The sequence below is a fragment of the Salvia splendens genome, chromosome 15, assembly GCF_004379255.2.
Source record: "Salvia splendens isolate huo1 chromosome 15, SspV2, whole genome shotgun sequence".
NCBI lineage: Eukaryota > Viridiplantae > Streptophyta > Magnoliopsida > Lamiales > Lamiaceae > Salvia > Salvia splendens.
In genome coordinates this window covers 18,117,313-18,139,676 of record NC_056046.1, presented here as the reverse complement: position 1 = coordinate 18,139,676, position 22,364 = coordinate 18,117,313, and the positions used below count along the sequence as shown (strand labels likewise).

The 22,364-nt window shown below is 42.0% G+C and overlaps 1 protein-coding gene across 1 annotated transcript; it reads left to right on the top strand.

The window, feature by feature from the left end:
- Positions 1-14,166: 14,166 nt before the first annotated feature.
- LOC121766805 (germin-like protein subfamily 1 member 11) lies at positions 14,167-15,849 on the top strand. The gene is made up of 3 exons (XM_042163043.1): positions 14,167-14,336; positions 14,437-14,969; positions 15,838-15,849. The coding sequence occupies exons 1-3, from the start codon at positions 14,207-14,209 to the stop codon at positions 15,847-15,849; spliced, it is 675 nt and encodes a 224-aa protein (XP_042018977.1). The 5' UTR covers positions 14,167-14,206.
- Positions 15,850-22,364: the final 6,515 nt, after the last annotated feature.

Here is a 22,364-nt window from a genome sequence, read left to right as displayed (position 1 = left end):
GGGTCTATCGGAGTCTCCTGCTCCTTCGTGGGGCAGGTGGTGCAGGTCGTTCTATCGGTTGGTCCTCCGGTTGGTCTGTCTCCACTCCAGCTTGGTTCTCATCATCCTTTGCCGGCTCCTCGGCTTTCTCTTCCTCTTGCTCCTTCACTACGGTCTCTGGGACTTGTGGTTCAACATCCTGGCCAGCATGGCCGCTTGGTCCGGTATCCTGGGCTACACTGCCCCTTACTCTCATAGCTTCAGCCGCCCTCTGGTGGCTCACCTCCTCTAGGATATTGTCGATCACGGACAACATCCTATTCATCTCCGTCTGTATCTTGTGGTTCTCCTCTCCTAATCTAGTCACGATCACTTCCATAGACGCTTGCCTCTGGGTCAGTATCCTCTGCTCCGCAGATTCCTTCAACACCCGTTCCACTACTGCCGCTAGCTTGACCATCTCTGCTTTCAATTGCTTATTCTCCTCTCCAACTTCATCCATTTCCTTCTCTATTCTGGCTTGACGTTGTTCCTGGTCCGATGCCAATCCGATCATTTCTGCCCTTATCTGTCTGCTTCCCTCCGCTATCTTCTCCACAGCTTTTTCCATCCCCTCTTGTCTCTGGTCGTGTGCCGGTGCTTCATGAGCTGCTGCCAACCGAGCAGTGGGTGTAGCTTCCTCTCCCATCGCGTAGAAGTGTGGCACGCCTTGCCTCATGTATACCGCATTCGTCCGGACGAATAGGGGGGTATCAAACAATCCTGGGGCGTCCACCATCGTCAAGGGGGTTAAGTCTTCGTCCTCTGAAACGGTGACATTGTTTCTCACAAAGATTCCCAATATATGGCAGAGAGAAATATTCCGTGCTGGGTGGGTAGCGATGAGGTGACATGTGTATGCAGTCCAGAACCCTAACTCCAACTTCTTGCCTCTCTTGGCACACCACATAAGATACAATTCCGTCATCGATGTCCGGACTGCCGAATTCGACTGTCCTAAAAGGTTGTAACCCAAGAAGAGTTGAACCAGGCGTAGATTAGGATCGTTGAGATGGATAGATCGGGAGATAGTGGACTGAAACTGTCCTGCCCCGGGGTGAGTAAGCTCTTCCCAAGCTACCTGAGGCTCAAAGTCCACATGCCTGCGGAAAATCCCCCGCTCCCTATCTCTCCACTCGGGCCCTATGGCCTCCTCCAAACTGCATATCCCTAGCCGAACAGTCCATTCAATCAAATTCATCCTAATCTCTCCTCCAAATACTCTGAAACTGATGCACTCTACATCCAAATCCGTTGTGACCTTGAATCGAAAGGTCGCGAAAAATTCTTTGGCCAAATCGACCGGAACATTCAAATTCTCATTCCTTAACAGCCATTCAAAACCCAATTCGTGGAAAAGGGCGAGAAACGATTCCCGAACCTTCAATTCATCTAACGAGGGGAGATGAATTACCTTTCCACACTTAACCTTCTTGCCTTTTGCGTTCTTGGTGAGATAGATGGATTGGAGCTCCTTGGAGTCAAAAAATTGCATCCCCTCCACCACGTCATCTGTGAGCTCCACCGTCCAACGCTTATATTGGAGTGGTTCTGCAGGTGGATGCAATAGTTCCCGATGATCGTTAGGGAGTTGCTGCTCCTTGTACTCCTCATCTTCCATGGTCGTATCGCTATCGGATTCAGACTCCTCACTAATCACATACTCACTATCACTCTGCTCTTGCCGGCTCGATGGGATCCTCTGAGAAGCTTCGGTAATCACAATTCCTGTGTTTGCTGCCCTGGACCTCTTTGTTACTGCTTTCTTCTGGATTGGAGCCTTCCCTTTCCTCTTTCTGGCTCGCTGATATTGTGCTTCTTCCTCCTGAGCAGTAGGCTGTGCAGGTTCACCCCCTGCCTTCGTTGGAGTGGCTTGTTCTTCCTCGCTCTCGATCTCTACTGGGTTCTCAGCCGTGCTTGTCTTGGCCTTGCTGGCTGCTCTTTTACCCAGGCATCGCTGAGATACCCGCGTCTTCAGAACCAATTGCCGCTTCACTGGGTGGGGTTTTAAGACGGGAGGCGCCACAGCTTCCGGTACTTGAGTGTCTTCGGTTGGTCTCTCCTCATCTACTTGTATTCGATCATCCCCTGCTTCCACTTGGGTATCAACTGGCTCTGGCCCTTTCTCTTCACTCTGTTCTTCCCTCTCCTCTTCCCCTACTGACTGGGATGCCTTATCCTTCGGTATGGGTTCTGTAAAAGCTTGTTCATCCTCTCCTACTGCCCTCGATGCGAGGTCTAGACCCTCAGCCATTAGAGCAGTATCTTCCCTGCGATTCACCTCTTCCACTATTGATTCAAACTCCGTTTCCGTCATGAGGCCGCGCTTTTGGGCCGACTTATTCAGGTCGATCTCCTCCCTAATTACTTCTTGGCGAACCGCTTCCACTTCTGGCGTCTCCTCAATTCCTCCTCCCCCTTCCTGGTCTTGTTGCTCCATTCTCAGCCTTTCCGCTCTTTCTTCTTCATCAGAGGCATAATAAGCCGCAATGGCCTCAAGATCCTCAAGTTCGGCTTCCTGGGTCGTCGGAAAAATTCCTTCCGTCTCTGTCATTTCGGCTTCAGTTGGGGGGTTGCTTTCTTGGGGAATCATCGACGGAATCGGAAATGTAGATGAAATAGGGGTCAAGGGTTGCGTAGTGGTTACTGGCATGGTTGCCGCATGAGTTGCTCCGGCTCCGCTCCCTTGCCCTCTACCTTGGTTAAAATACTCTAACTCCGCTGCCCAATTCCTATTCGGATCCTGCAATCGGAGAAACTCCGCCATTGCATCCAGAGAGACCATCGGCGGGGCTTGTTGTGTTGGCGCGGGACGTTGTGGGTTTAGTGGCGGTGGTATTTCAAGGTTTCCTTCCTCACTGGTTTTCTTTGAGGGCGGTTTGATTTTGGTAGCAAATGCTTTCTTCCCCATGGCTGAAAATTAGGGCTTGTAAAGAGTGGAATTTGGTCTTGGTATCTGGGAGAAAATGGAAGAAAATGAGGGTTTGTGATTTACGCTTTCTTGAGAGAGTATGGGATAATATCTCTTGAAAAAGGGGATTTGAAAATGAGGGTTTGTGAGGGATAAAGTTTGGGACGGTCGTTTAATTTAGGCGAGAGATAGCAGTTGCAGGTGGTTACAACCGGCTATAGGGAGTTGCCGGTCGCGACGCTTGGACGGAAGGCGGTTAGGAATGCTGGCCCCTGATTGGCTATCGCGTCTACTCTCTCTGCTCCACGCCACTCCAGCCGCTGCCACCCTGCAAAAGCTGCATAAGTCTTAATTCAAAATTTCGTCTTTTCTCGAAACCTACCATTACTTGCCTAATAAGGGAAATAATTCAAATGGGCTCTTAAATTAGAATTGAAATAGCACCAAATAGGTAGTCTCTTGGTCAATGTGTACACCAAATTAAATTTAAGGCCCGAAAATATTTTTGGCTTTTCTTAGAAATTATCTGACATGCAAAGACTAATTACGTATTTACAATATTTACACCTTTCTTGGGTAATTTGGAATCCTACTTGGCCAGTATACGCAGAAAATTATCAAAATGGAACTAGCCATGTGGAATTCCAAATTCCTATCTTACTGATCAGTATGAAACCGATGTAAGTGTTTGCAGTGGAATTTCATCAACTACACCCACTTCGCTATTCTCCCTGAATATTTTCAACCTATGTCCATTTACTATGAAAGGTTCCGAGTTAGGAAAACTCCCTGAAATTTCTACTGCTCCATTGGATCTGAGTGCAGTTATGATGTAAGGTCCTGTCCATTTGGACTTGAGTTTCCCTGGCATAAGCTTCAATCTTGACTGGAAGAGTAGTACTTTCTGGCCAACGTGGAGCTCCTTAGTTCTCAGATTTCGATCATGCCACAGTTTGGTTCGCTCTTTGTACCACATGGATGAGTCGAATGACTCCAATCTAAGTTCCTCAAGCTCCTGCAGCTGCAGCTTCCTTTCCTCTTCGCAGGCTGTAGCATCCATATTCACTTTCTGTACTGCCCAGTATGCTCGATGCTCGATCCCAACCGGTAAATGGCACATCTTCCCAAAAACGATCCGGTAAGGGGACATGCCTATGGGGGTTTTGTAGGCTGTTCGATACGCCCAGAGAGCATCCTCTAACCTCACACTCCAGTCTTTCCTCGAAGTGTTCACAGTCTTCTCCAAAATCTTCTTTATCTCACGGTTAGAGATCTCCGCTTGACCGTTGGCTTGCGGATGGTACGGGCTGGAAAGTCTATGGTGCACACCGTATTTCTTCATTAAGGCTTCAATTCTGCGATTACAGAAGTGTGTACCTTGATCTGATATGATCGCCCTTGGAACTCCGAACCGGCTGAAGATATGAATCTTTAAGAACTTGGCCACCTCCTTTGCTTCACACGTACTTGTGGCCTTGGCTTCTACCCATTTGGAGACGTAATCTACCGCGACTAGGATATATAGATTGCCATAGGACGAAGGAAAAGGCCCCATGAAATCCATTCCCCATATGTCGAATAGCTCGCAAACTATTATGGGTACCTGCGGCATTTCGTCCCGGGCAGATATTCCACCGGTCAGTTGGCAACGCTCGCAACTTCTGCAGAACTCGTACGCATCTTTGTTGAGTGTTGGCCAATAAAAGCCGCTATCCATAATCTTCCTTGCCGTCTTCTCGGATCCGAAATGTCCTCCGCATGCTAAGGAATGGCAGTGGGTTAGAACATCCCGCTGCTCCCAGTCAGGAATGCACCTTCTTATCACTTGATCGGATCCTACCCTCCATAGGTAGGGGTCGTCCCAAAAGTAGTATTTTGCTTCACTCTTGATCTTCATTCTTTGTGCCTTGGTAACACTTGGTGCTTCTGGAAGTTCTCCAGTTACTAGGTAGTTGGCCAGGTCCGCATACCATGGCTCCTGCCCTACCTTCTCCTTTCCTTTTGCTGTATCATTCTGACCAGTAAGTTTGTACACTTCTTCCCAATCAATTTTCCTGGGCGCAAAAATCACCTCACATAAATGTTCCTCTGGAAACTTATCATGCACTTCGTCACTGTTTCCATCTTGCATTATTCTGCTCAAATGGTCTGCCACCTTGTTCTCGACTCCTCTCTTATCTTCCACCTCCCAATCAAATTCTTGTAACAAGAGTACCCATCGGATCAAGCGTGGTTTGGATTCCTTCTTGGCAATTAGATACTTAATGGCTGCATGGTCAGTATATACTATGACCTTGGATCCCAACACATATGGCCGGAACTTCTCGAAAGAATACACCACTGCCAGCATCTCCTTTTCAGTGGTATCGTAATTCCGCTGGGCTTGATTCAAAGTCTTGGACGCATAAAAAATTACGTACCTCTTCCCATCGATCTTCTGACCCAGCACGGCCCCTACCGCAAAGTCGCTGGCGTCGCACATTACTTCGAAAGGATGGTCCCAGTCAGGAGCCCGTATGATAGGTGCGGATATCAGCTTTTCCTTGAGAAGATTGAAAGCAGCCTTGCATTGCTCATCAAAAACGAACTCCACGTCATTTTGAAGTAGCCTGGTAAGGGGTTGGGCGATTTTGGAGAAATCCTTAATAAATCGTCGATAAAATCCGGCATGCCCCAGAAAACCCCTAATCCCCTTCTGATCAGTAGGGAACGGTAATTTAGATATAACGTCCACCTTTGCTCGATCCACCTGGATTCCCCTTTCCGAGACCACGTGTCCCAGAACAATTCCTTCGGTGACCATAAAATGGCACTTCTCAAAGTTCAAAACCAAACTCTTCGCTTGACATCTCTCAAGAACTATATCCAAATTATGAAGGCAAGAATCGAACGAGTCTCCGTAGACCGTAAAGTCATCCATGAATATCTCTATGCAATCCTCATTCAAATCAGAAAATATGCTCATCATGCAACGTTGAAACGTACATGGAGCGTTGCATAGGCCAAAAGGCATGCGCCGGTATGCGTAAGTTCCGAATGGGCAAGTGAAGGTGGTCTTATCCTGGTCTTCAGGATCCACGTAGATTTGGAAATATCCGCTGTACCCATCCAAGAAGCAAAAGTACTTCTTCCCAGCGAGTCGCTCCAACATCTGGTCGATAAAAGGCAGAGGGAAGTGATCCTTCCTTGTTGCATTGTTCAGCTTGCGGTAATCGATGCACATTCGCCAACCCGTGACTAGCCTCGTTGGAATCAGCTCATTCCTCTCATTTTGGACGACTTGGATTCCCAACTTCTTTGGAACCATGTGGATCGGGCTGACCCACTCACTGTCTGGCACTGAATAGATAATCCCTAGCGACAACAACTTCAAGATTTCCTTCAATATTTCCTCTCGCATGTTAGGGTTTACTTTCCTTTGGGCATCTCGATGTGCCTTTGCTCCCTCTTCCAGCCTAATATGGTGCATGCAGACGTCGGGGCTAATTCCAATTAAATCTGTAAGACTCCATCCAATCGCCTTCTTGTTCTTGCTCAGCACGGTCAGTAGCCTAGCTTCTTGTTCCTTCGTAAGGCTGCTGCTGATGATCACTGGATAGGAGTCCTCACCTCCGAGGAAGGCATACTTCAAATTCGAGGGTAACTTCTTCAGCTCAACTTGGGGTGGAAGTGTGTCTTCGGTTAGGGGGTTTTTCTCGGATTCTTCCCCTTTTTCTAAATCTCCTTCTGATGGTTCTTCTATACTGACTGGTAGCTGAGCCCCTGCGGCTCCTATGAACTCCGACTTTTGACAAAAATCCTTGATTGCTCCTTCAATTTCTTCATCGGTCAACCCCTGGCTACTGATCAGATCACACCATGCAGCAGCTTCTACGTCAGCCTGTTCATAAACATCTAAAGCCTGGAGTCTCTCCTGCAATAGTTCGGTCTCAAGAAAATCTTGGACTAAAGGGTCAATCACATCAACATAGCATAGATTTTCAGAATCAATAGGTTTCTTCATGGCATCATTTATATCAAAGGTAAACTTCTCCCCATGAAAATCAATGCAAATAGTCCCCTCAGCCATATCCACGATCGTCTTGGCCGTTCTCAAAAATGGTCTTCCTAACAAGACTCCACTAGACTCCCTCGCTTCATGCTCACTCATTTTGATCACATAAAAATCAGCAGGGTATGTAAAATCATGCACTCTAACTAATACATCCTCTAAAACTCCCTCCGGACTTATGCATGACCTATCAGCCAGTTGGATCAATACTCTAGTACTTGACAGCCTCACTCCCTTCAACCGGTTATAGATAGACAATGGCATGACATTTATAGACGCCCCCAAATCATACATTGCATGTTCGACCTTCACATCTCCGACAGTTATTGGTAAGGTAAACATACCTGGGTCGGCTCTCTTGGGTGGTAACGTCTCTTGCACTATTGCTGACGCTATCCCTTCCACCATAATCTTGCCATCTTTCTGGGCTCTCCCGGCTATGAAGTCCTTTATGAATTTCCCAAGAGGGGGTAGTTTCACGGCTTGGAGAAATGGTATGGTGACATCCAACTTCCCAAAAATCGACAAATAGTCAACCGGGTTCTCTTTCTTTCTCTTTGTAACAAATCGGAATGGGAATGGTTTCTCCCCTTTTTTCTCATCTACTTGTTCCTTAGCAACCTTCTTGGAGTCTTTCCGGGGTAGTTCCTGAGTCTGGGCTTCCATTCTGGGTTCTTCCTCTCGATGAGGTTCCTTCCTGGTCAGTAGGGTTTCGGGTTCATCTCCTACAATTGGTGTAGCATCCAAGAAGAATGGATCCTGCATCTGAGGCATAGGCCTCCCTAGTTCTTCCGCTGAAACGGTATCGCCTCCTATCTTCGTTCCGTTAGATCCTCCACTAGGTCGTTTGGGTTGAGGCGCGTCATAAGTAGTTCCGGACCGCAACGTAACCTTACTCACATTTGCCTTGTCGGGCATTTGGACTGTAGATGGGAGTTTACCTGCATTTCCCTTCAAATCCCCCACCGAACTGGCCAGTTGGGCTAACTGCCTATTCATCATATCCATGTTCGCCTTATGTTCTTTCTGGGCATTTTGCATCCCCTGCACGACCTCGTTATGGGATTGCAAGTCTCCTTTGATGCTCTGTTGTGACGCTAGCATTTCACCCATCATGTCCTCAACGGACCTCCTTGGCCTGTTTGGATTTTGGAAATGATTCGGCCCTTGGTGTTGATAGTTCTGGAAGTTTTGCTGGCCTTGATTAGGCGGGTATTGGTTATACTGGGCAGGAGGGACGTACTGATCTTGAGGATATTGATTCTGGTGCTGGGCTTGAAACTGATTTTGGTTCTGATGGTGTTGGGGTGCATGATTTGGGTGATTTTGGAAACTGTGGAAGTTTCTCTGGTGGGGTGGTACATAAACAGGATTCGGATTTTGGCTTTGTGGGCTTTGATTTTGGGTTTGTTGGTTTCTTCCTGACCAGTTGGGCTGGTAGTCTGGGTTTGCTAGTCCACGGTTAGGGTTTTGGTTTGGATTGGGGTTATACTGGTTCTGTCCTTGGTTCTGATTTTGGCCCCCGTCTCCCCATCGAAAGTTTGGATGATCCCTCCATGGTGCATCCCGTTGTCTACCCTGAATCCAATGCCCACTGGAATTGAAGTACCCCGCAGCATTGACCTGTTCCATATTCACGTAGTCACTAGGCTGTTCATAGTTCGGTCCTTGATTTCCCTGTTCTGCACCCTTGTAATTCCCAGCTGGGGGAGGTGGTGGGGTGCTTTTCTCGATCGCACTCAGAAGTGACTTCTTCAGCTCATCCATCTTCAAGTCTATTTTCTGCTCCAGTTTATTTTCCTGATCAGTAGACGAGACAACAGCAGCCCGCTCTCGGTTGTATCCTTCCCTTGAATGGTCATACTCTTTCTTTGCATTCAGTAGCTTCCTTAGGACTCTCTTCGCTTCGCTGACCCGTAATTGTGTGAAGCTTCCTCCTGACGATGAATTTGCTAGATCCTTGGTTACCGCGTTCATACCTTCGTAGAAAGTATGATGCACTTCAATGTCCGCCATGCGATGGTTGGGACATGATTCCAAAAGACCCATGTATCTTGCCCAATAATCGCTCAAGGGTTCATCATACCCTTGCTTCACATTAGTTATTTCCCTTTTCAGCGCGCTTGTCTTTGATGACGGGAAAAACTCGCCTAGGAATGCTGACTTGAAATCGGCCCAAGTCTCAATGGAGTTGGGGGGCAGGCGCATGAACCAGGTGTTGGCTTCCCCCTTGAGCACAAATGGCAAGGCCTTCAACCTATAATCATCCTCATTCGCTCCTGCTGGTCTCCTCTGCGCCCTACAAATTTTACAAAACTCATGCAGAAACTCATACGGCCCTTCATAGCTCTTCCCACAGTATGTAGGCAGAATCGCGATCACATGAGGCTTCACATCGCAGGCGGTTTGCCCTGGAGTGACGACTATGGCTTGCGATGGTTCTCCCTCGGTATGCGCGTTAAGGGTACCGATCTCTGGATCCTCATCTCCGTTGGCGGCCATCTGAACTGGAATGCCTTCCAACAGTGGTATCTCCTCTGGTATTGGCCCTTCTATGTTGTATTGCTCTTCGTCGCTACTCGAACCTAAGTCAGATAAAGCCGTCGACAACCCGGATCGAGTGGTTACGAGTATCGATCCTCGCTGAAGTATCTTCGGCCTCCACTGGTCAGGAGCCGAACTGCTTCTCATAAACTGAAAAGAAAAGAAAAAAAAAGAAAGGTTATGCACAATATATACACCGAAGTATCACTCACAGTAATTGCAAATAACGCTATCCATCCCCGGCAACGGCGCCATTTGAAAGGACCTGGGTGCGTAGGTGTCGTTCAAGCAAGGATATATCCCACTGATCAGGATAGAGATCCTAACTAACCTAGACCTTGGTTTCAAAGATTCCTCAACCCACTTCTACTGATCAGTATAGTGGTGGTAAGGGTCGAATCCCACAGAGATGGTGCGTTCTTAAACTACCGCGGTGACAATTTGGAAGATTTGGTTAGCTACCACGCTTGGGTTGAGTTTCTACCTAGGCTGGAACTTAAAGGAGGTGTTCTACTGGTCAGACGGTAAGGAAAACATTTGGAATGTAACTGTGTACGTGGAATGGGGAGACAATTTTGTAACAGAAAATATTTGGAAGGTACGTGTTTCTATTTTGGGCTAAACAGAATATTCAGAGTGTAGTGGAAGTTTGATGACTAGGCTGACAGGGCTTAACTAAAAGTGAAGGACAAAAGCAAAAGCATCTCGAAAAGTAAGTGGTCCCCTCCAATTGAAATAGACATCATCTTCTTCAACAAACACTTCCAAAATTCAGATAACAATTCCAGATTCAACACGGAAAACTCAGATTAACAACTCACAAACACAGATCCAAAACTAAGAAATCAAATCTGAAATCAAACACTGAAACCGGACTTCTGCATACTGGTCAACATGAAAGAACGATTCAGAAATTAAAACTAAGCTTTGCATGCAACGATCTACTTTCCGATCAAACAGTACTTGTTTATCTATCCTAAAGAAATTTGTTACGTAAATGGAATTGAGAGATTCAGCACTTTAAACACCGAGAAACTTTAGATCTAAGCTAACTAGGCAAGGGAATAAAGAAACACCACAATAAACGAAACGGAAATCAACTTCATAGCATAAACACGTTCGGATCTTCAACAAAGTACTTCAAAAGCAGAAAATATCCAAAGGCAAACAAGATCCAACGTAAGGAAAGCGAGAAATTTAAAACTACGAAAGCAATGTAAAAGTGTTTTGCCACTCCGGGCGATGAGACTCTAAACTACGATCTTGCTAGCTGGAATGGACGATGACTGGAACTCTGGGAACATCTGAACGTCAAGTGATCATGGCTACGGCGAGGCAAGAAGCGGGACACGGCTGAAAGACTGAAACTACCGAGAAAACTTTCTACCTAAAGATGGTGGTGAATTGAGTGAATCTGTGAATCCCCCTTTCTCTCTCCAATTTGGCTTCCTTTTATAGGGAGGCTACCCTTGATTTTAGGGTAAATCCTCGTTGCAATTTGACTTCTTTGTCCTTAATTGTGGGTAATCCGTCCCAGCTATCCGTCTTCTCCATCTCAAGCCGTTTTAGCACGAATACTGATCAGTATGAGATCATGCTGGCGCCTCCTTCACCTGAACATTCTGAAACTTCCCTACTGGCTAGAATGCTTAACCTGCACACTTTAAGCAATTGTTTTGCAAATATAATCAATTAAGCACATCATACTGACCCGTAACCAAGGCCTAGAATACGACTTATCAATATTCTATTATGAAATTAATACTCCATCTGTCCCTTAAAAGCATGAACTAATTTCTTTTTAGTCTGTCCCTAAAAAGTATGAACTTTCTAATTTTAAAAATTCTTTTCTCTCTAATGAGATGAGACCCTGATACAGGTATATCTCTGCATAGTCGAGAAGGCACGCGCGCGGAGGCAAGTAACGTGCAGCAGCAACAAAGAGAGCATGTGATCGCGGAAGAGCAGTTGGTGTTCGACACAGTCGAACCATCTGAAGCGGCGCCGATGGCTCCAAGGACCAGTGGCCGACTGATACACTTTTTATTAGCACTAAATAAACCGGCAAGTATACAGAGTATATATAGTATAGCTAAGGGTCAGTACCGGATATCGAACACTGGAAAAACAATCACAAATTGGCTACCTTCTACTAAGCTTCTTTCACTATTTGGAAAACCGAAAGTTTTGGAATTTTGAAAACTAAAAACAGTTTGAAAGCAAATTAAACAACTAATTGCAAGTAATTAAAGAGGTAAAATATGAGAGATGAGAGAATTCCAGGGATGTGCGTTCACAGTTATGGTTATACAAATTCCAACGACAATACCCTAGCACACAGTTTATACTTCGATAGAACGAGTCACATAAGTTTTGCCCATGCGGCACAAGCGTAGGTTACTAACACTAGGGTTGTCAAACCTAGATCCGTAACTCCCAAAAGCTCCTAAGACCTTTATAAAGTCCTCACTCTCAATTAACAGTGTCGTTTTAAGTGAAGCTAATTGTAGTGTCTACTAAGTGGACCTAACTCGCCAACCTCCTCTCACGATAATGTAGCAAGTTATATTGATTCATCTCCGAATGTGTCACTCAAACGTGAAATATTATCCAACAACTTAGGGAAGAAACGTAGTAAAAACAAAACGGGTAATAAATAGAAAACGGAATTGTATAACCAAAGTCGTTACTAACACATCCCTAGAATCCAATGAATTTAGTTACATATGATAGATTAATCTAAAAACATAGATTGTTGGGAAAACAATGAGAAATAAGAAGAATCCACTCCTCGAACTAGCAAATAGCTCAAATTATAATATATTATCAAGTTCCTTTTTTCATTATGAAATATATTGGGAACTTTCTATACTTGCTAATTAAATAGAGAAATGTGAAACATCCCTTACACTTTATTAAAACATTGAATAAAGAAACTAAAGCACTTCAAGACTCTTGGATTGACCATTAGACTCTTGATTTAGCTTTATTAATTAGGCTCTTGAGTTTCTTTGTCATTCTACCTCGGTTCGATTGATTTAAACTTTTGAGTCGAGCCCAATAAGCTCCTTTTGGGATATTTCTCGGATCATAGATCGAATCAACCCTAGGGTCCTTAGTATGAAAAGGAATTTGTTTTTCTTTTCCATGTTATGAAATAACAAGTTACCCTATTTTCCTTGTTCTTTACGATTTTTTGCATTAATTTGATGCCTTGGTTTGATCGTCGGGGAGAGCCCGCGACTACTGTTTGAGGGAAGACATCCCTTATCAGACTCATTTTCCACTAACAATATTTTTTAAAAAATATTCTATCTCACTCTTACTTTTTTAATTATGTATTAAAACTCTTGTCGAACCAAATATTTATACTTTTCAGGGATGGAGGGAGTATATAAAAACGAGACCCACATTCTATTAACCTTTTCACTCATTTCATATACACTTATAAAGTCAAACAATTTTTTTAAACTCATGCCGAGTTAAAACGTGTATTTAAATGGTCAAAAATGGTGTAGAATATAGGAGCCAATCTATTTATTTTCCTTGTTGGCGATCCATAGTTGATGGTCGTAATCATGGCAGCTAGTTTTTCTAACAAAAATTAAAGAATATTATGGAAATAATTTGGCTAAAATTTATCTAGTTATCATATCGATATTTGTTACAACTCATCTAATTTTTTTCTCCATTAACTAGAATATAATTTATATTACTTTTATTATTTATTTTATAAATTAAAATTTGATTTATTTTCGCATCTTTTTATGCAACACATATTATAAACGCTCCATCCGTTCCACTCAAAGTACAAGGAGCATTTTCAATCCGGTATGAGATTTTATGTATTGTTATTTTGTGATTAAAGTGGAGAGAATAAAGTAAAAGAAAAAGTACAGAGATTGTTGTTTTTATATTTAGAAATGTGTTATTCAGAGTGAGAGATACTAAAAAGGGAAAATGTGTCACTTAAAGTGGGACAGAGAGAGTGTGTACTTAAAATATGTGTGGAGTCTTTGATTATAATAAGCAATAAATAAATAAAATATTTTATCATTCACTCCCTCAGAACACCTAATTTCAATCATTTCTCCCATAAAAAATTAAAACGAAACGCTTCTTAAAATAGAAACAACACTATCTTTCTAATTTTTCATCTTTCTTACTCTAGTATCTCTTTATTAACTAATAAAATAACACTACATAAAATTTGATGGCGAAATCCAAATGTTTTATATTTATTGGGACGGAGGAGGTATTAGAGAATGACGACAGATGAAATATACTCCCTCCGTCCCATATAAATAGTCTTCTTTTTCTATTTTGGTCCTACCCTTAAAAATGGTCCACTATTTTTGGCAAACTTTATTCATTAATTATACTAATATGTAGGAGACAAAATAAAAATTTGCTACGCATGAAAGAATATAGCATATCAATAGAGAAAGAATTTAAAACGTGCATTTCATATATATGTTCAAAGTGGTAATCTCAATTATGGAACACAATCGTGTAAATACCAAACTCACCAATAGAAGCCGCGAATAATAATTGAGACGGCTTTGTTGGACTGGAAAACGCTATTCATTAATTTCTGTCTAAAATTTAACTATAAATACAAGTGTTGAGATATCTTAGTAGTACTTCACAACATCTACCAAAAGAAATCAGTAAGTTATAAGATGAATTCATCGGGAGTTCAGGTTTTGTTATTTTTTGCCATTCTTACTATTGCTTCATTGTCTGTGGAAGCATACGACCCTGCCCCATTGCAAGATTTCTGCATTGCAGTAAATGATACAGAAGCTGCAGGTAATCAATTGTGTTTATTTGAGTAATATATACATATATAGGGATGTAATCAAATGCAAACTCTAAATATATGTGTATGTTGTGCCGATGCTGCATGCAGTATTTGTGAATGGAAAGATATGCAAGGACCCGAAAAGCGTGACAGCAGACGACTTCTACTACGCGGGAGGGCTGAACGAGTCGCGACAAGTGACAAATCCACTCGGGTCGAAAATTACGTTGGTTTACGATGAGATTCTATCAGGTCTCAACACACAGGGAGTGGCCATTGCCCGTCTTGACTTTGATCTCGAAGGCCTCAATCCGCCCCACCTACATCCACGTGGAGCTGAAATATTCCTTGTGTTGGAAGGCACTCTTTACGCGGGACTCATCAACTCAAACCCGGCTGATCCCAACGGAAAGAACCCATTCTTCGCCAAGATCTTGAATGCGGGAGACATCTTCGTGTTCCCTCGGGGTATGATTCATTTCCAGTATAACATTGGGAAAACCAAAGCAGTTGCGATTGCTGCTTTCAATAGCCAAAATCCAGGAGTCATGACTATTGCTAAATCCATCTTCGGATCTGAGCCATCCGTTCCTCCTCATATTCTTGCTAAAGCATTCCAACTTGATGATGATGATAAACTTGTTGAGTAGGGATGTCAATGTAGCCCGCAACCCGTGGGCTGGCCCGAATAGCCCGCCAAATTTATAGGGTTAGGGCTGGAAATTTCTAGCCCGATAAAATTAAAACCCGATTAGCCCGCACCCGATTAACCCACGACCCGTTAGGGCTAGACCCGGAAACCCGATGGGCTGGCCCGAAAACCCGATTTTATTAATATAATAATTGATAAATAAATTAAAATTTTCAAATTCACTTAAAAAAATATTTAAATTTCTAAAACATACATTAAAATTTCACAAAATATTTCAAAATTTAGTATTTGATGATGTTTATGATTGAGTTTGACAATATATCTCAAATTTATCATAATTAAATATTTTACATTTTATGAATATAACTAATTTTCATCATTATTTATTGGATTGATCGCATGTTAATCTTATCGGTAGCAACGCGATTAACCCGCTGGGCTAGCCCGAAACCCGAGCTTTTAGGGTTAGGGTTGAACTTTTACAACCCGAAAGAATTCACAACCCGATTAGTCCGCACCCGATTGACCCGCAACCCGAGTAGGGCTTGCCCGAAACCCGATGGGCCAGCCCGATTGACATCCCTATTGTTGAGCATCTACAATCACTCACTTGGACTGGAAACGTCAATTAGTTTTTAAGTATTTTCTATGTATTAATAAATAAATGTGAGCTTCACATGTGTGCTCAAATCAAATAAAAATTTTTGTAATAAGTCCAATTTAATTGCCCCATAATATTAATTTCCCTTTTGTGCTTTGCTTTAAATTTTATTTATTTGATTTTAGAAATATATTTGTTTTCAATACTTGTCATATAAAATTCGATAGCCTAATGATAAAGTTAAAAAATTTGATAGCCTAATGGTTAAGTTAAAAAATTCGATAGCCTAGTGTTTCAACTTTCAACCTTCAAGTTGAACAATTTTTTTATTCGTTCTTTCCTTATTTTATCAATCACGGCTGCATCTTATCACTAAAATAAACCCTAAATTGCTTCATGAAATCTAAACTTTTACTACTTAACATAAATCATTTTATTATATTTAATTTCTTAGTGAAATGGAATTTTTACATTATATAGTAAGATACTTATTATTTTATCAATCACTGCTGCATCTTATCACTAAAATAAACCCTAAATTGCTTCATGAAATCTAAACTTTTACTAGTTAACATAAATCATTTTATTATATTTAACTTCTTAGTGAAATGGAATTTTTTACATTATATCGTAAGATACTTAGGCTTTTTGTGATCCATATAATAGACATGTAAAATATTTATGAGATCTGAATATTTACTAAATTACTCAGGTTTCCTTTTTCTGGACAAAAATTTATGTGCATTCTTTAAAAATGTGCAAGTTTAATTAGTTCAACTTTTTGAATATGGGGAAAAATTGATAAAAAACCTCGAATGGTATGTTCCATTTTGTAGTAAAAGGTGCAGACCCAAAGATCAAATCCGTCGTTCAGTTTACACTTGAAAATATACGTTATCAATTACGTTATCAAATATGTAGTAAAAGGTGCAAACCCAAATATCAAATGTGAATATCTTATTCTTAGCGCATTTCTTTGACGAATTTTTCGATTTAAAACTAAGCTTTCAGTGTTATCAATAATCTAGTTGTAATGACCAACAGACGCTACTTGAATAACGGAGGGGATCTCCTACTCCAACAATGATGCTCCATTTATATTCCACACTCGCAACAAAATAAAATAATCTTATATAGCCTATATATTGGAAAACTTGGAACAACCCTCCAAGTATTGGGAACTTTCTAGACTTGCTAATTAAATATAGAAATGTGAAACATCTCTTACACTTTATTAAAACATTGAATAAAGAAACTAAAACACTTCAAGACTCTTGGAGAAACCATTAGACTCTTGATTTAGCTATATTAATTAGGCTCTTGAGTGTCTGTGTCATTTACAATTTCTCTCTGTCCCAAATAAGAGTCATGTTTTTTCATTTTCGTCTGTCTCGCAATAAGAGTCATATTTCATTTTTACCATAAATGGTAGTACATAAATCTCATATTGCAGCAACTTATTCCACTCACATTTTATTATTAAATTAATACTACTCCCTCCGTCCCACAAAGTTTGTCTTAGTTTGATCCGATGCGGGTTTTAAAAAATTGTTTGACTTAGTATTAAATGGATGTGTATAGTGGAATAAGAGTTCCACATTGAGGAGATTGATGGGTGTATTTAATGTCTATGTTTGGAAAGATTCCAAATGTGACAAACTCTGTGGGACGGACGAAAATTGTAAAATGGGACAAACTTTGTGGGACAGAGAGAATATATGTAAGTGAGACTCACATTCCACTAAGTTATTCAACCTATTTTGTAACACCCCGAGTTTTTGTGTACGGATTTTTGGAGTATAAAAAAAATTTGGACGAAAAAACACTTGGAATTAAAGTGCAAGGAATTTAATTTTTATGAACTACAATTGTTGAAAAGAAGAAATGCCAATTAATCAAATAGAATGCTCTACACCTAATTATACACAAGAAATGAATAGCTATGTCTTAGCTATTCTAAAGGACAAAGTCTACAAGTTTGACTCTAGCTAGAAATGGTAATGGAATCAAGGAAAGCTTGAGCATGAGTCATCTTCTCTTCCCTCTCGATTTTAAAACACCCACAAAGCTCCAAGGAGATGGCCAGCTGTACCTACAAGATTAATCACAAAAATGAGGTTAGAAGATGAGCTCATACATAAAAGAGTAAGGTAAATCCCCCATATCCAAGGCTGAAAGGTCAGCCTACAATCAACCCCAAGACTTGCACAAATTAAGTAAAGAAGCATTGTGCCAAGTCCGAAAAAGAGATAGAGCTGGCAGCCCCAAAATAGGAGCCTTTGCCCCAAGATTTGCAGGCACAAGATGCCAAGGAGGACAGCCCAACATTCATCAAATTAGTAAGAATAGCAGTATCACCAAGCTCGAAAGGGAGCTGAGGAGCAGCCCCAAAATAGCATATCACTTTCCAAGGATTTCACCAATTTAGTAGTAAAGCTTTTAGCCCAAAATCAAAAGGAAGAGAGAAGCTTTAACCCAAATTGGACATCAAATGCCAAGGAGTTTTGGCTATAAATACCAGCCCCACCACCACCTCCTTCCTCACACCTCTCTATATTCACAATACAAAAGAAGTGCAGCAAGGGAGGAAGGAGTGGTGAAGACCGAGAGGGCAGTCCGGCAGCCAAGAGAATCACCCAAGCAAAGGTAATACACTAGCACCCTCTCTGCATTATTTCGGACATCATACTAGGCCCAAGAACTTAGAAACATGGCTATAGGAACCTCACAACAGTAGCAAACAACTTGTAAAACCCCTTCATAGTGAACAAATACCAAAACAATTAGCTTTCTGCAGTAAAGCACCAAGATAGCACAACACCTCCACACTTGTTCATACTTCTCGCTAAGCGCATAAATAAGGAGAGGGGTAGAGGACTTAGCTTAGTAGTGCGTAGGGCCGTCCGACGATCGAATGACGTCGGGGCTTCGACAGGCGGCGACAGGCAGTGACTGCCGCACAAGGCCGCGGCAACCCGACAGACGGGGCAGCGCCGTGGAGGCTTTGATCAGTAGCGGTGGCATCGCTGCTGCGAGGGAGAGACGGACGGCAGCGTAGACGACACCGGGCAGCAGCTGCTCGGCCAGGAGTACCTGCAGTGACAGCAGCGGCGGTGGTGTTGCTGCGTCGGATCGAGGAAACGAGCAGCGACTGATATAGACATTGCGACGGATGTCTGCTTGGGAGTTTCGAAATAGAACTCAGATTCCTGATTTGGCGTGGTTGCATCGGAGATAGAAAGAGAGAAGTGAGATACACTGAATTGGGGGAAGAGGGATTTGAGAGAAAAGAAAGATGGAAAAGGAATTTTAGTTCTCCAATTTTAGGGACAAATTGAACAGAGAAGATCATGAGAAGAAGAAAGAGGAATGCGGAAAGGAGATCTCTGTGTTGCCGGCGACGGAGCGCCGGCGACTGGGAGGGGACAGCGCCGCTGCTGTCGAGAGAGAAGAGAAGGAGAAATTAAGTTTCTAATTTAGGGATTTTAACTAAAGTTGAGAAGAAAGAGGGAGGAGGATACGATGGAATTAGTAAGGAGAGAGAGATGTTCTTCTCTTGAAATCATTTGGGCCACTTCCTAATTTTATATTAAGAGCCAAAGGAAAATGATTGAAATTGGGAATGTGAATTAGGGAAAAGTCACGGTGGAGAAGGAGAGTGTAAGTGGGTCATTTCTTTTGGGCCAGTCTAGTAAAAGAATAAATTGGGCCAAGGTATTAATTAAAAGGAATGGGCCGATGCAAGTATGATAAGAGAAATGAGATGAGACTTTGCTTTAATTGGGCTTGTTGTTTAATTGTGTTTTGGGCCAAGGAAATGAATTGGAAAGAAAGAAGGTTTGGGCCGAGTTCTTAGAAAAGGAGAAGAGCAGTTGGGCCAAATGGAAGTAATTTACGAGGGAGCTTGGGTTGCAAACTAATTTTGTTTTGAGTCGGAATTCTAATTAAGTTCTTGGGCCATGATTAATTAGCGCATGCATTCTAATTCTAATTAAAGTTTAAGAATTTTCTTAAGTCTTGTTAGTAAGTGGTGTTGTTTTTAAAAAAAGGTTATCTCCGCAAGCTAAGGTCGGAGTCAGGAAAAATCAAGCTAAGAAGTTTAAGCAAACGAGGTGGGCTTTCGAACTAAAGTGTTTTTATGTGGTCTTTCAGTTTACTATAAAGTTTTTGCTAAAGTATTTTTAGTGAGCTTTCTATTTATGATGAGCAGTTATGTGGGCTTTCGAACTAAAGTATTTTAGTGAGCTTTCTATTTATTATGAGATGTTACGTGGGCTTTCTATTAAAGTTATAGTTTTTACGAGGAGTATTTTACGTGGGCTTTCTGTTAAAATCACAGATTTTACGAAAAGAATTTTACGGGCTTTCTATTGTGATATATGATTGCGGGCTTTATGTTTAAAGTGCAGTTTTTATGAAAAGTACTTTATTGGCTTCTATTTAAGATGTGATGTTAAGTGCGAGCTTGCTTTTTGATGTGCAGTGTTATGAAAAGTGTTGTTTACATAAAGTGAAAGTGACGTGATTTATATGATGTTATGTGTTGCCTTACGAGTGCTTATGAAGTGTAGCCTTCGTTGATATTTGAGTTCGGCTTTGACCGATAGAAAAATGAGTTTATGTTTCAAGAGTGTTTTATGAGGAAATGGAAGTTTTGAAAGTTTTGAGTTCGGTGTTGACCGATAGAAGTGAGTTTTGTTGAAAGAATGTTTACGAGGAAAATGAAGCCTTCATAGAAGTAATTTTTTAGTTCGGCTTTGACCGATAGAAATGAGTTTCGGTCCAAATACGTTTACGAGAAAAGAAGGGAAGTTTTGAAAGTTATGTGTTCGGCTTTTGATGAAAAAAAGATGAGTTTATGTTAAAAAACGGTTTTATGAGAAAAATAAGGTTGCAAAGGTTATGTCAAGCCATGTTTTGTTTTGAACGTTGCCTATCCGACTGACTAGCAAGGACGATGTCCCTACTAGACCAGAAGTTTCAGTTTTGTGAATTCAGGTTTGTAGTGGGATGAGCCCATACATTCTGTTTCACCAAGAGTTAGTGAATTCGGGTTTGTAGTGGGGTGAGCCCATACATTCCGTTTCACCAGGAGTTAGTGAATTCGGGTTTGTAGTGGGGTGAGCCCATACATTCCGTTTCACCAAGAGTTAGTGAAGTCGGGTTTGTAGTGGGGTGAGCCCATACATTCCGTTTCACCAAGAGTTAGTGAATTCGGGTTTGTAAGCGGTTGAAGCCCATACATTCCGTTTCACCGAGTTTCGTGAATTCTGTTCACGAGGAGGTTAGTGGGCTTCCGTTCCCCAGGAGTTAGTCAGATATGGCATATGTTCCAGGAAAATAGATCGAAAGATCGCTTTTGAAAAAGGAAAAGGAAAATGTTTTAGTGTTCTCGGACTTTTCCTAAAACCCTGAGTTCACTCAAAGAGTGGCTTGACATAATCAGTTTTTATGAAAATATATTTCGGCACGTGTCCACTGAGTACACCAAGTACTCAGCCCTGCATATGTTTTAAAAATGTGCAGGTTGAGCAGTGATGACGGCGGGCGGTGTTGAGCATAGACGATGAAGATCCTTCGATAAAAATAGTACTCGGATGCGGCGTGTCTCCATACACGACGTCATCTACTCTTGACTCTTCCGCTGCAATGTAAAAAAATCGAGTTTGCACTCTGTATCATGCACTCTGATATATATATATACTATTTGAGTTATTTCGGTTCAAGTTTCAGTTGTGACACAGTATTCCCCTTTCTTCCCCGCTTCTTTCATCCTCCTCTAGTCGCGATCAACCGGGCTTTCTATCCTTAGAAAGTGCGGTCGTGACATATTTTTTGTTACATTCCTTAAAACCCTGTATTTAAATCAAATAGGACTCCTCTTATGTGACGGAGGGGGCATGATAATTAAATAACTACTCCCAATAAGCAAAAATAACAAGTAAATATAATAAACTACCATAACAAATAGTCAGAGACGAACGGTAACTTTTGATCTCTTTGTGGTCAATAGACTCCTAAAATTGTGGCCATAACTTACACACTATATTTAGAAGCATGTATGCATTTTCAAAGTCAAAAGGAAATTGGAATGGACTTGCCATTCAGATCACAGGAGAGAACAATATCAAGCACGAAGAAGGCGAGACGACACAAAGAGTTTAACATGCTTCCATGAAAAAAAACTAAAAAAACTCTTTCAATTGTTCGTTTTCTCCTTCGATCGATCCTCGTCCCTGATCAAACATGACAGACAGAGAGAAGAAGAAATCATTGCCAAAGTTTGGATCATGGGATGTCAACAATCCAGCGGCCGCGGGGCAATACTCGATGGTCTTCGATCGGGCCCGCAATGAGAAACGGGCGGGCCAGGACAGGCGAGACGCTTCGCCCCGCCTCAGCACCGATAAGGCGTCTTTCGCTAGCAAGGATAGGGCCATTTCGAAGCCTTCTTCTAGCAGGAAGTGGCTTTGTTGCTCAAGCCACAATTATGCGGAATCATGAGATTGGTTTTTGTGTTTGTTAATACTCGATACAATGAAGTGATCAAAGGGATCAGTTCCTTTGTTTCTTTCTCTTTTTGTGTATATGTTGTGGAATGTTTTAAGAGGTGAATGTTCAATTCACTGAAAAATAATGATAACATTTTGATGGTTATTCTTTATGTTTTGCTCTTTCAAGTTATGGCATGTTTCGGTGGGGTTTTTTTTTCTATTGATTATGAGGGTGATTTACCATTCATAATTTATAGTAGTAATATACGCCCTTCAATGCGAAAAAAAT

What these genes read in the sequence shown, in the direction of transcription:
- LOC121766805 (XM_042163043.1), top strand. Translation starts at nt 14,207, where the DNA reads ATGAATTCATCGGGAGTTCAGGTTTTGTTATTTTTTGCCATTCTTACT. An exon ending in AAATGATACAGAAGCTGCAG is followed by an intron (nt 14,337 to 14,436) that starts GTAATCAATTGT and finishes TGCTGCATGCAG; the next exon opens with TATTTGTGAATGGAAAGATA.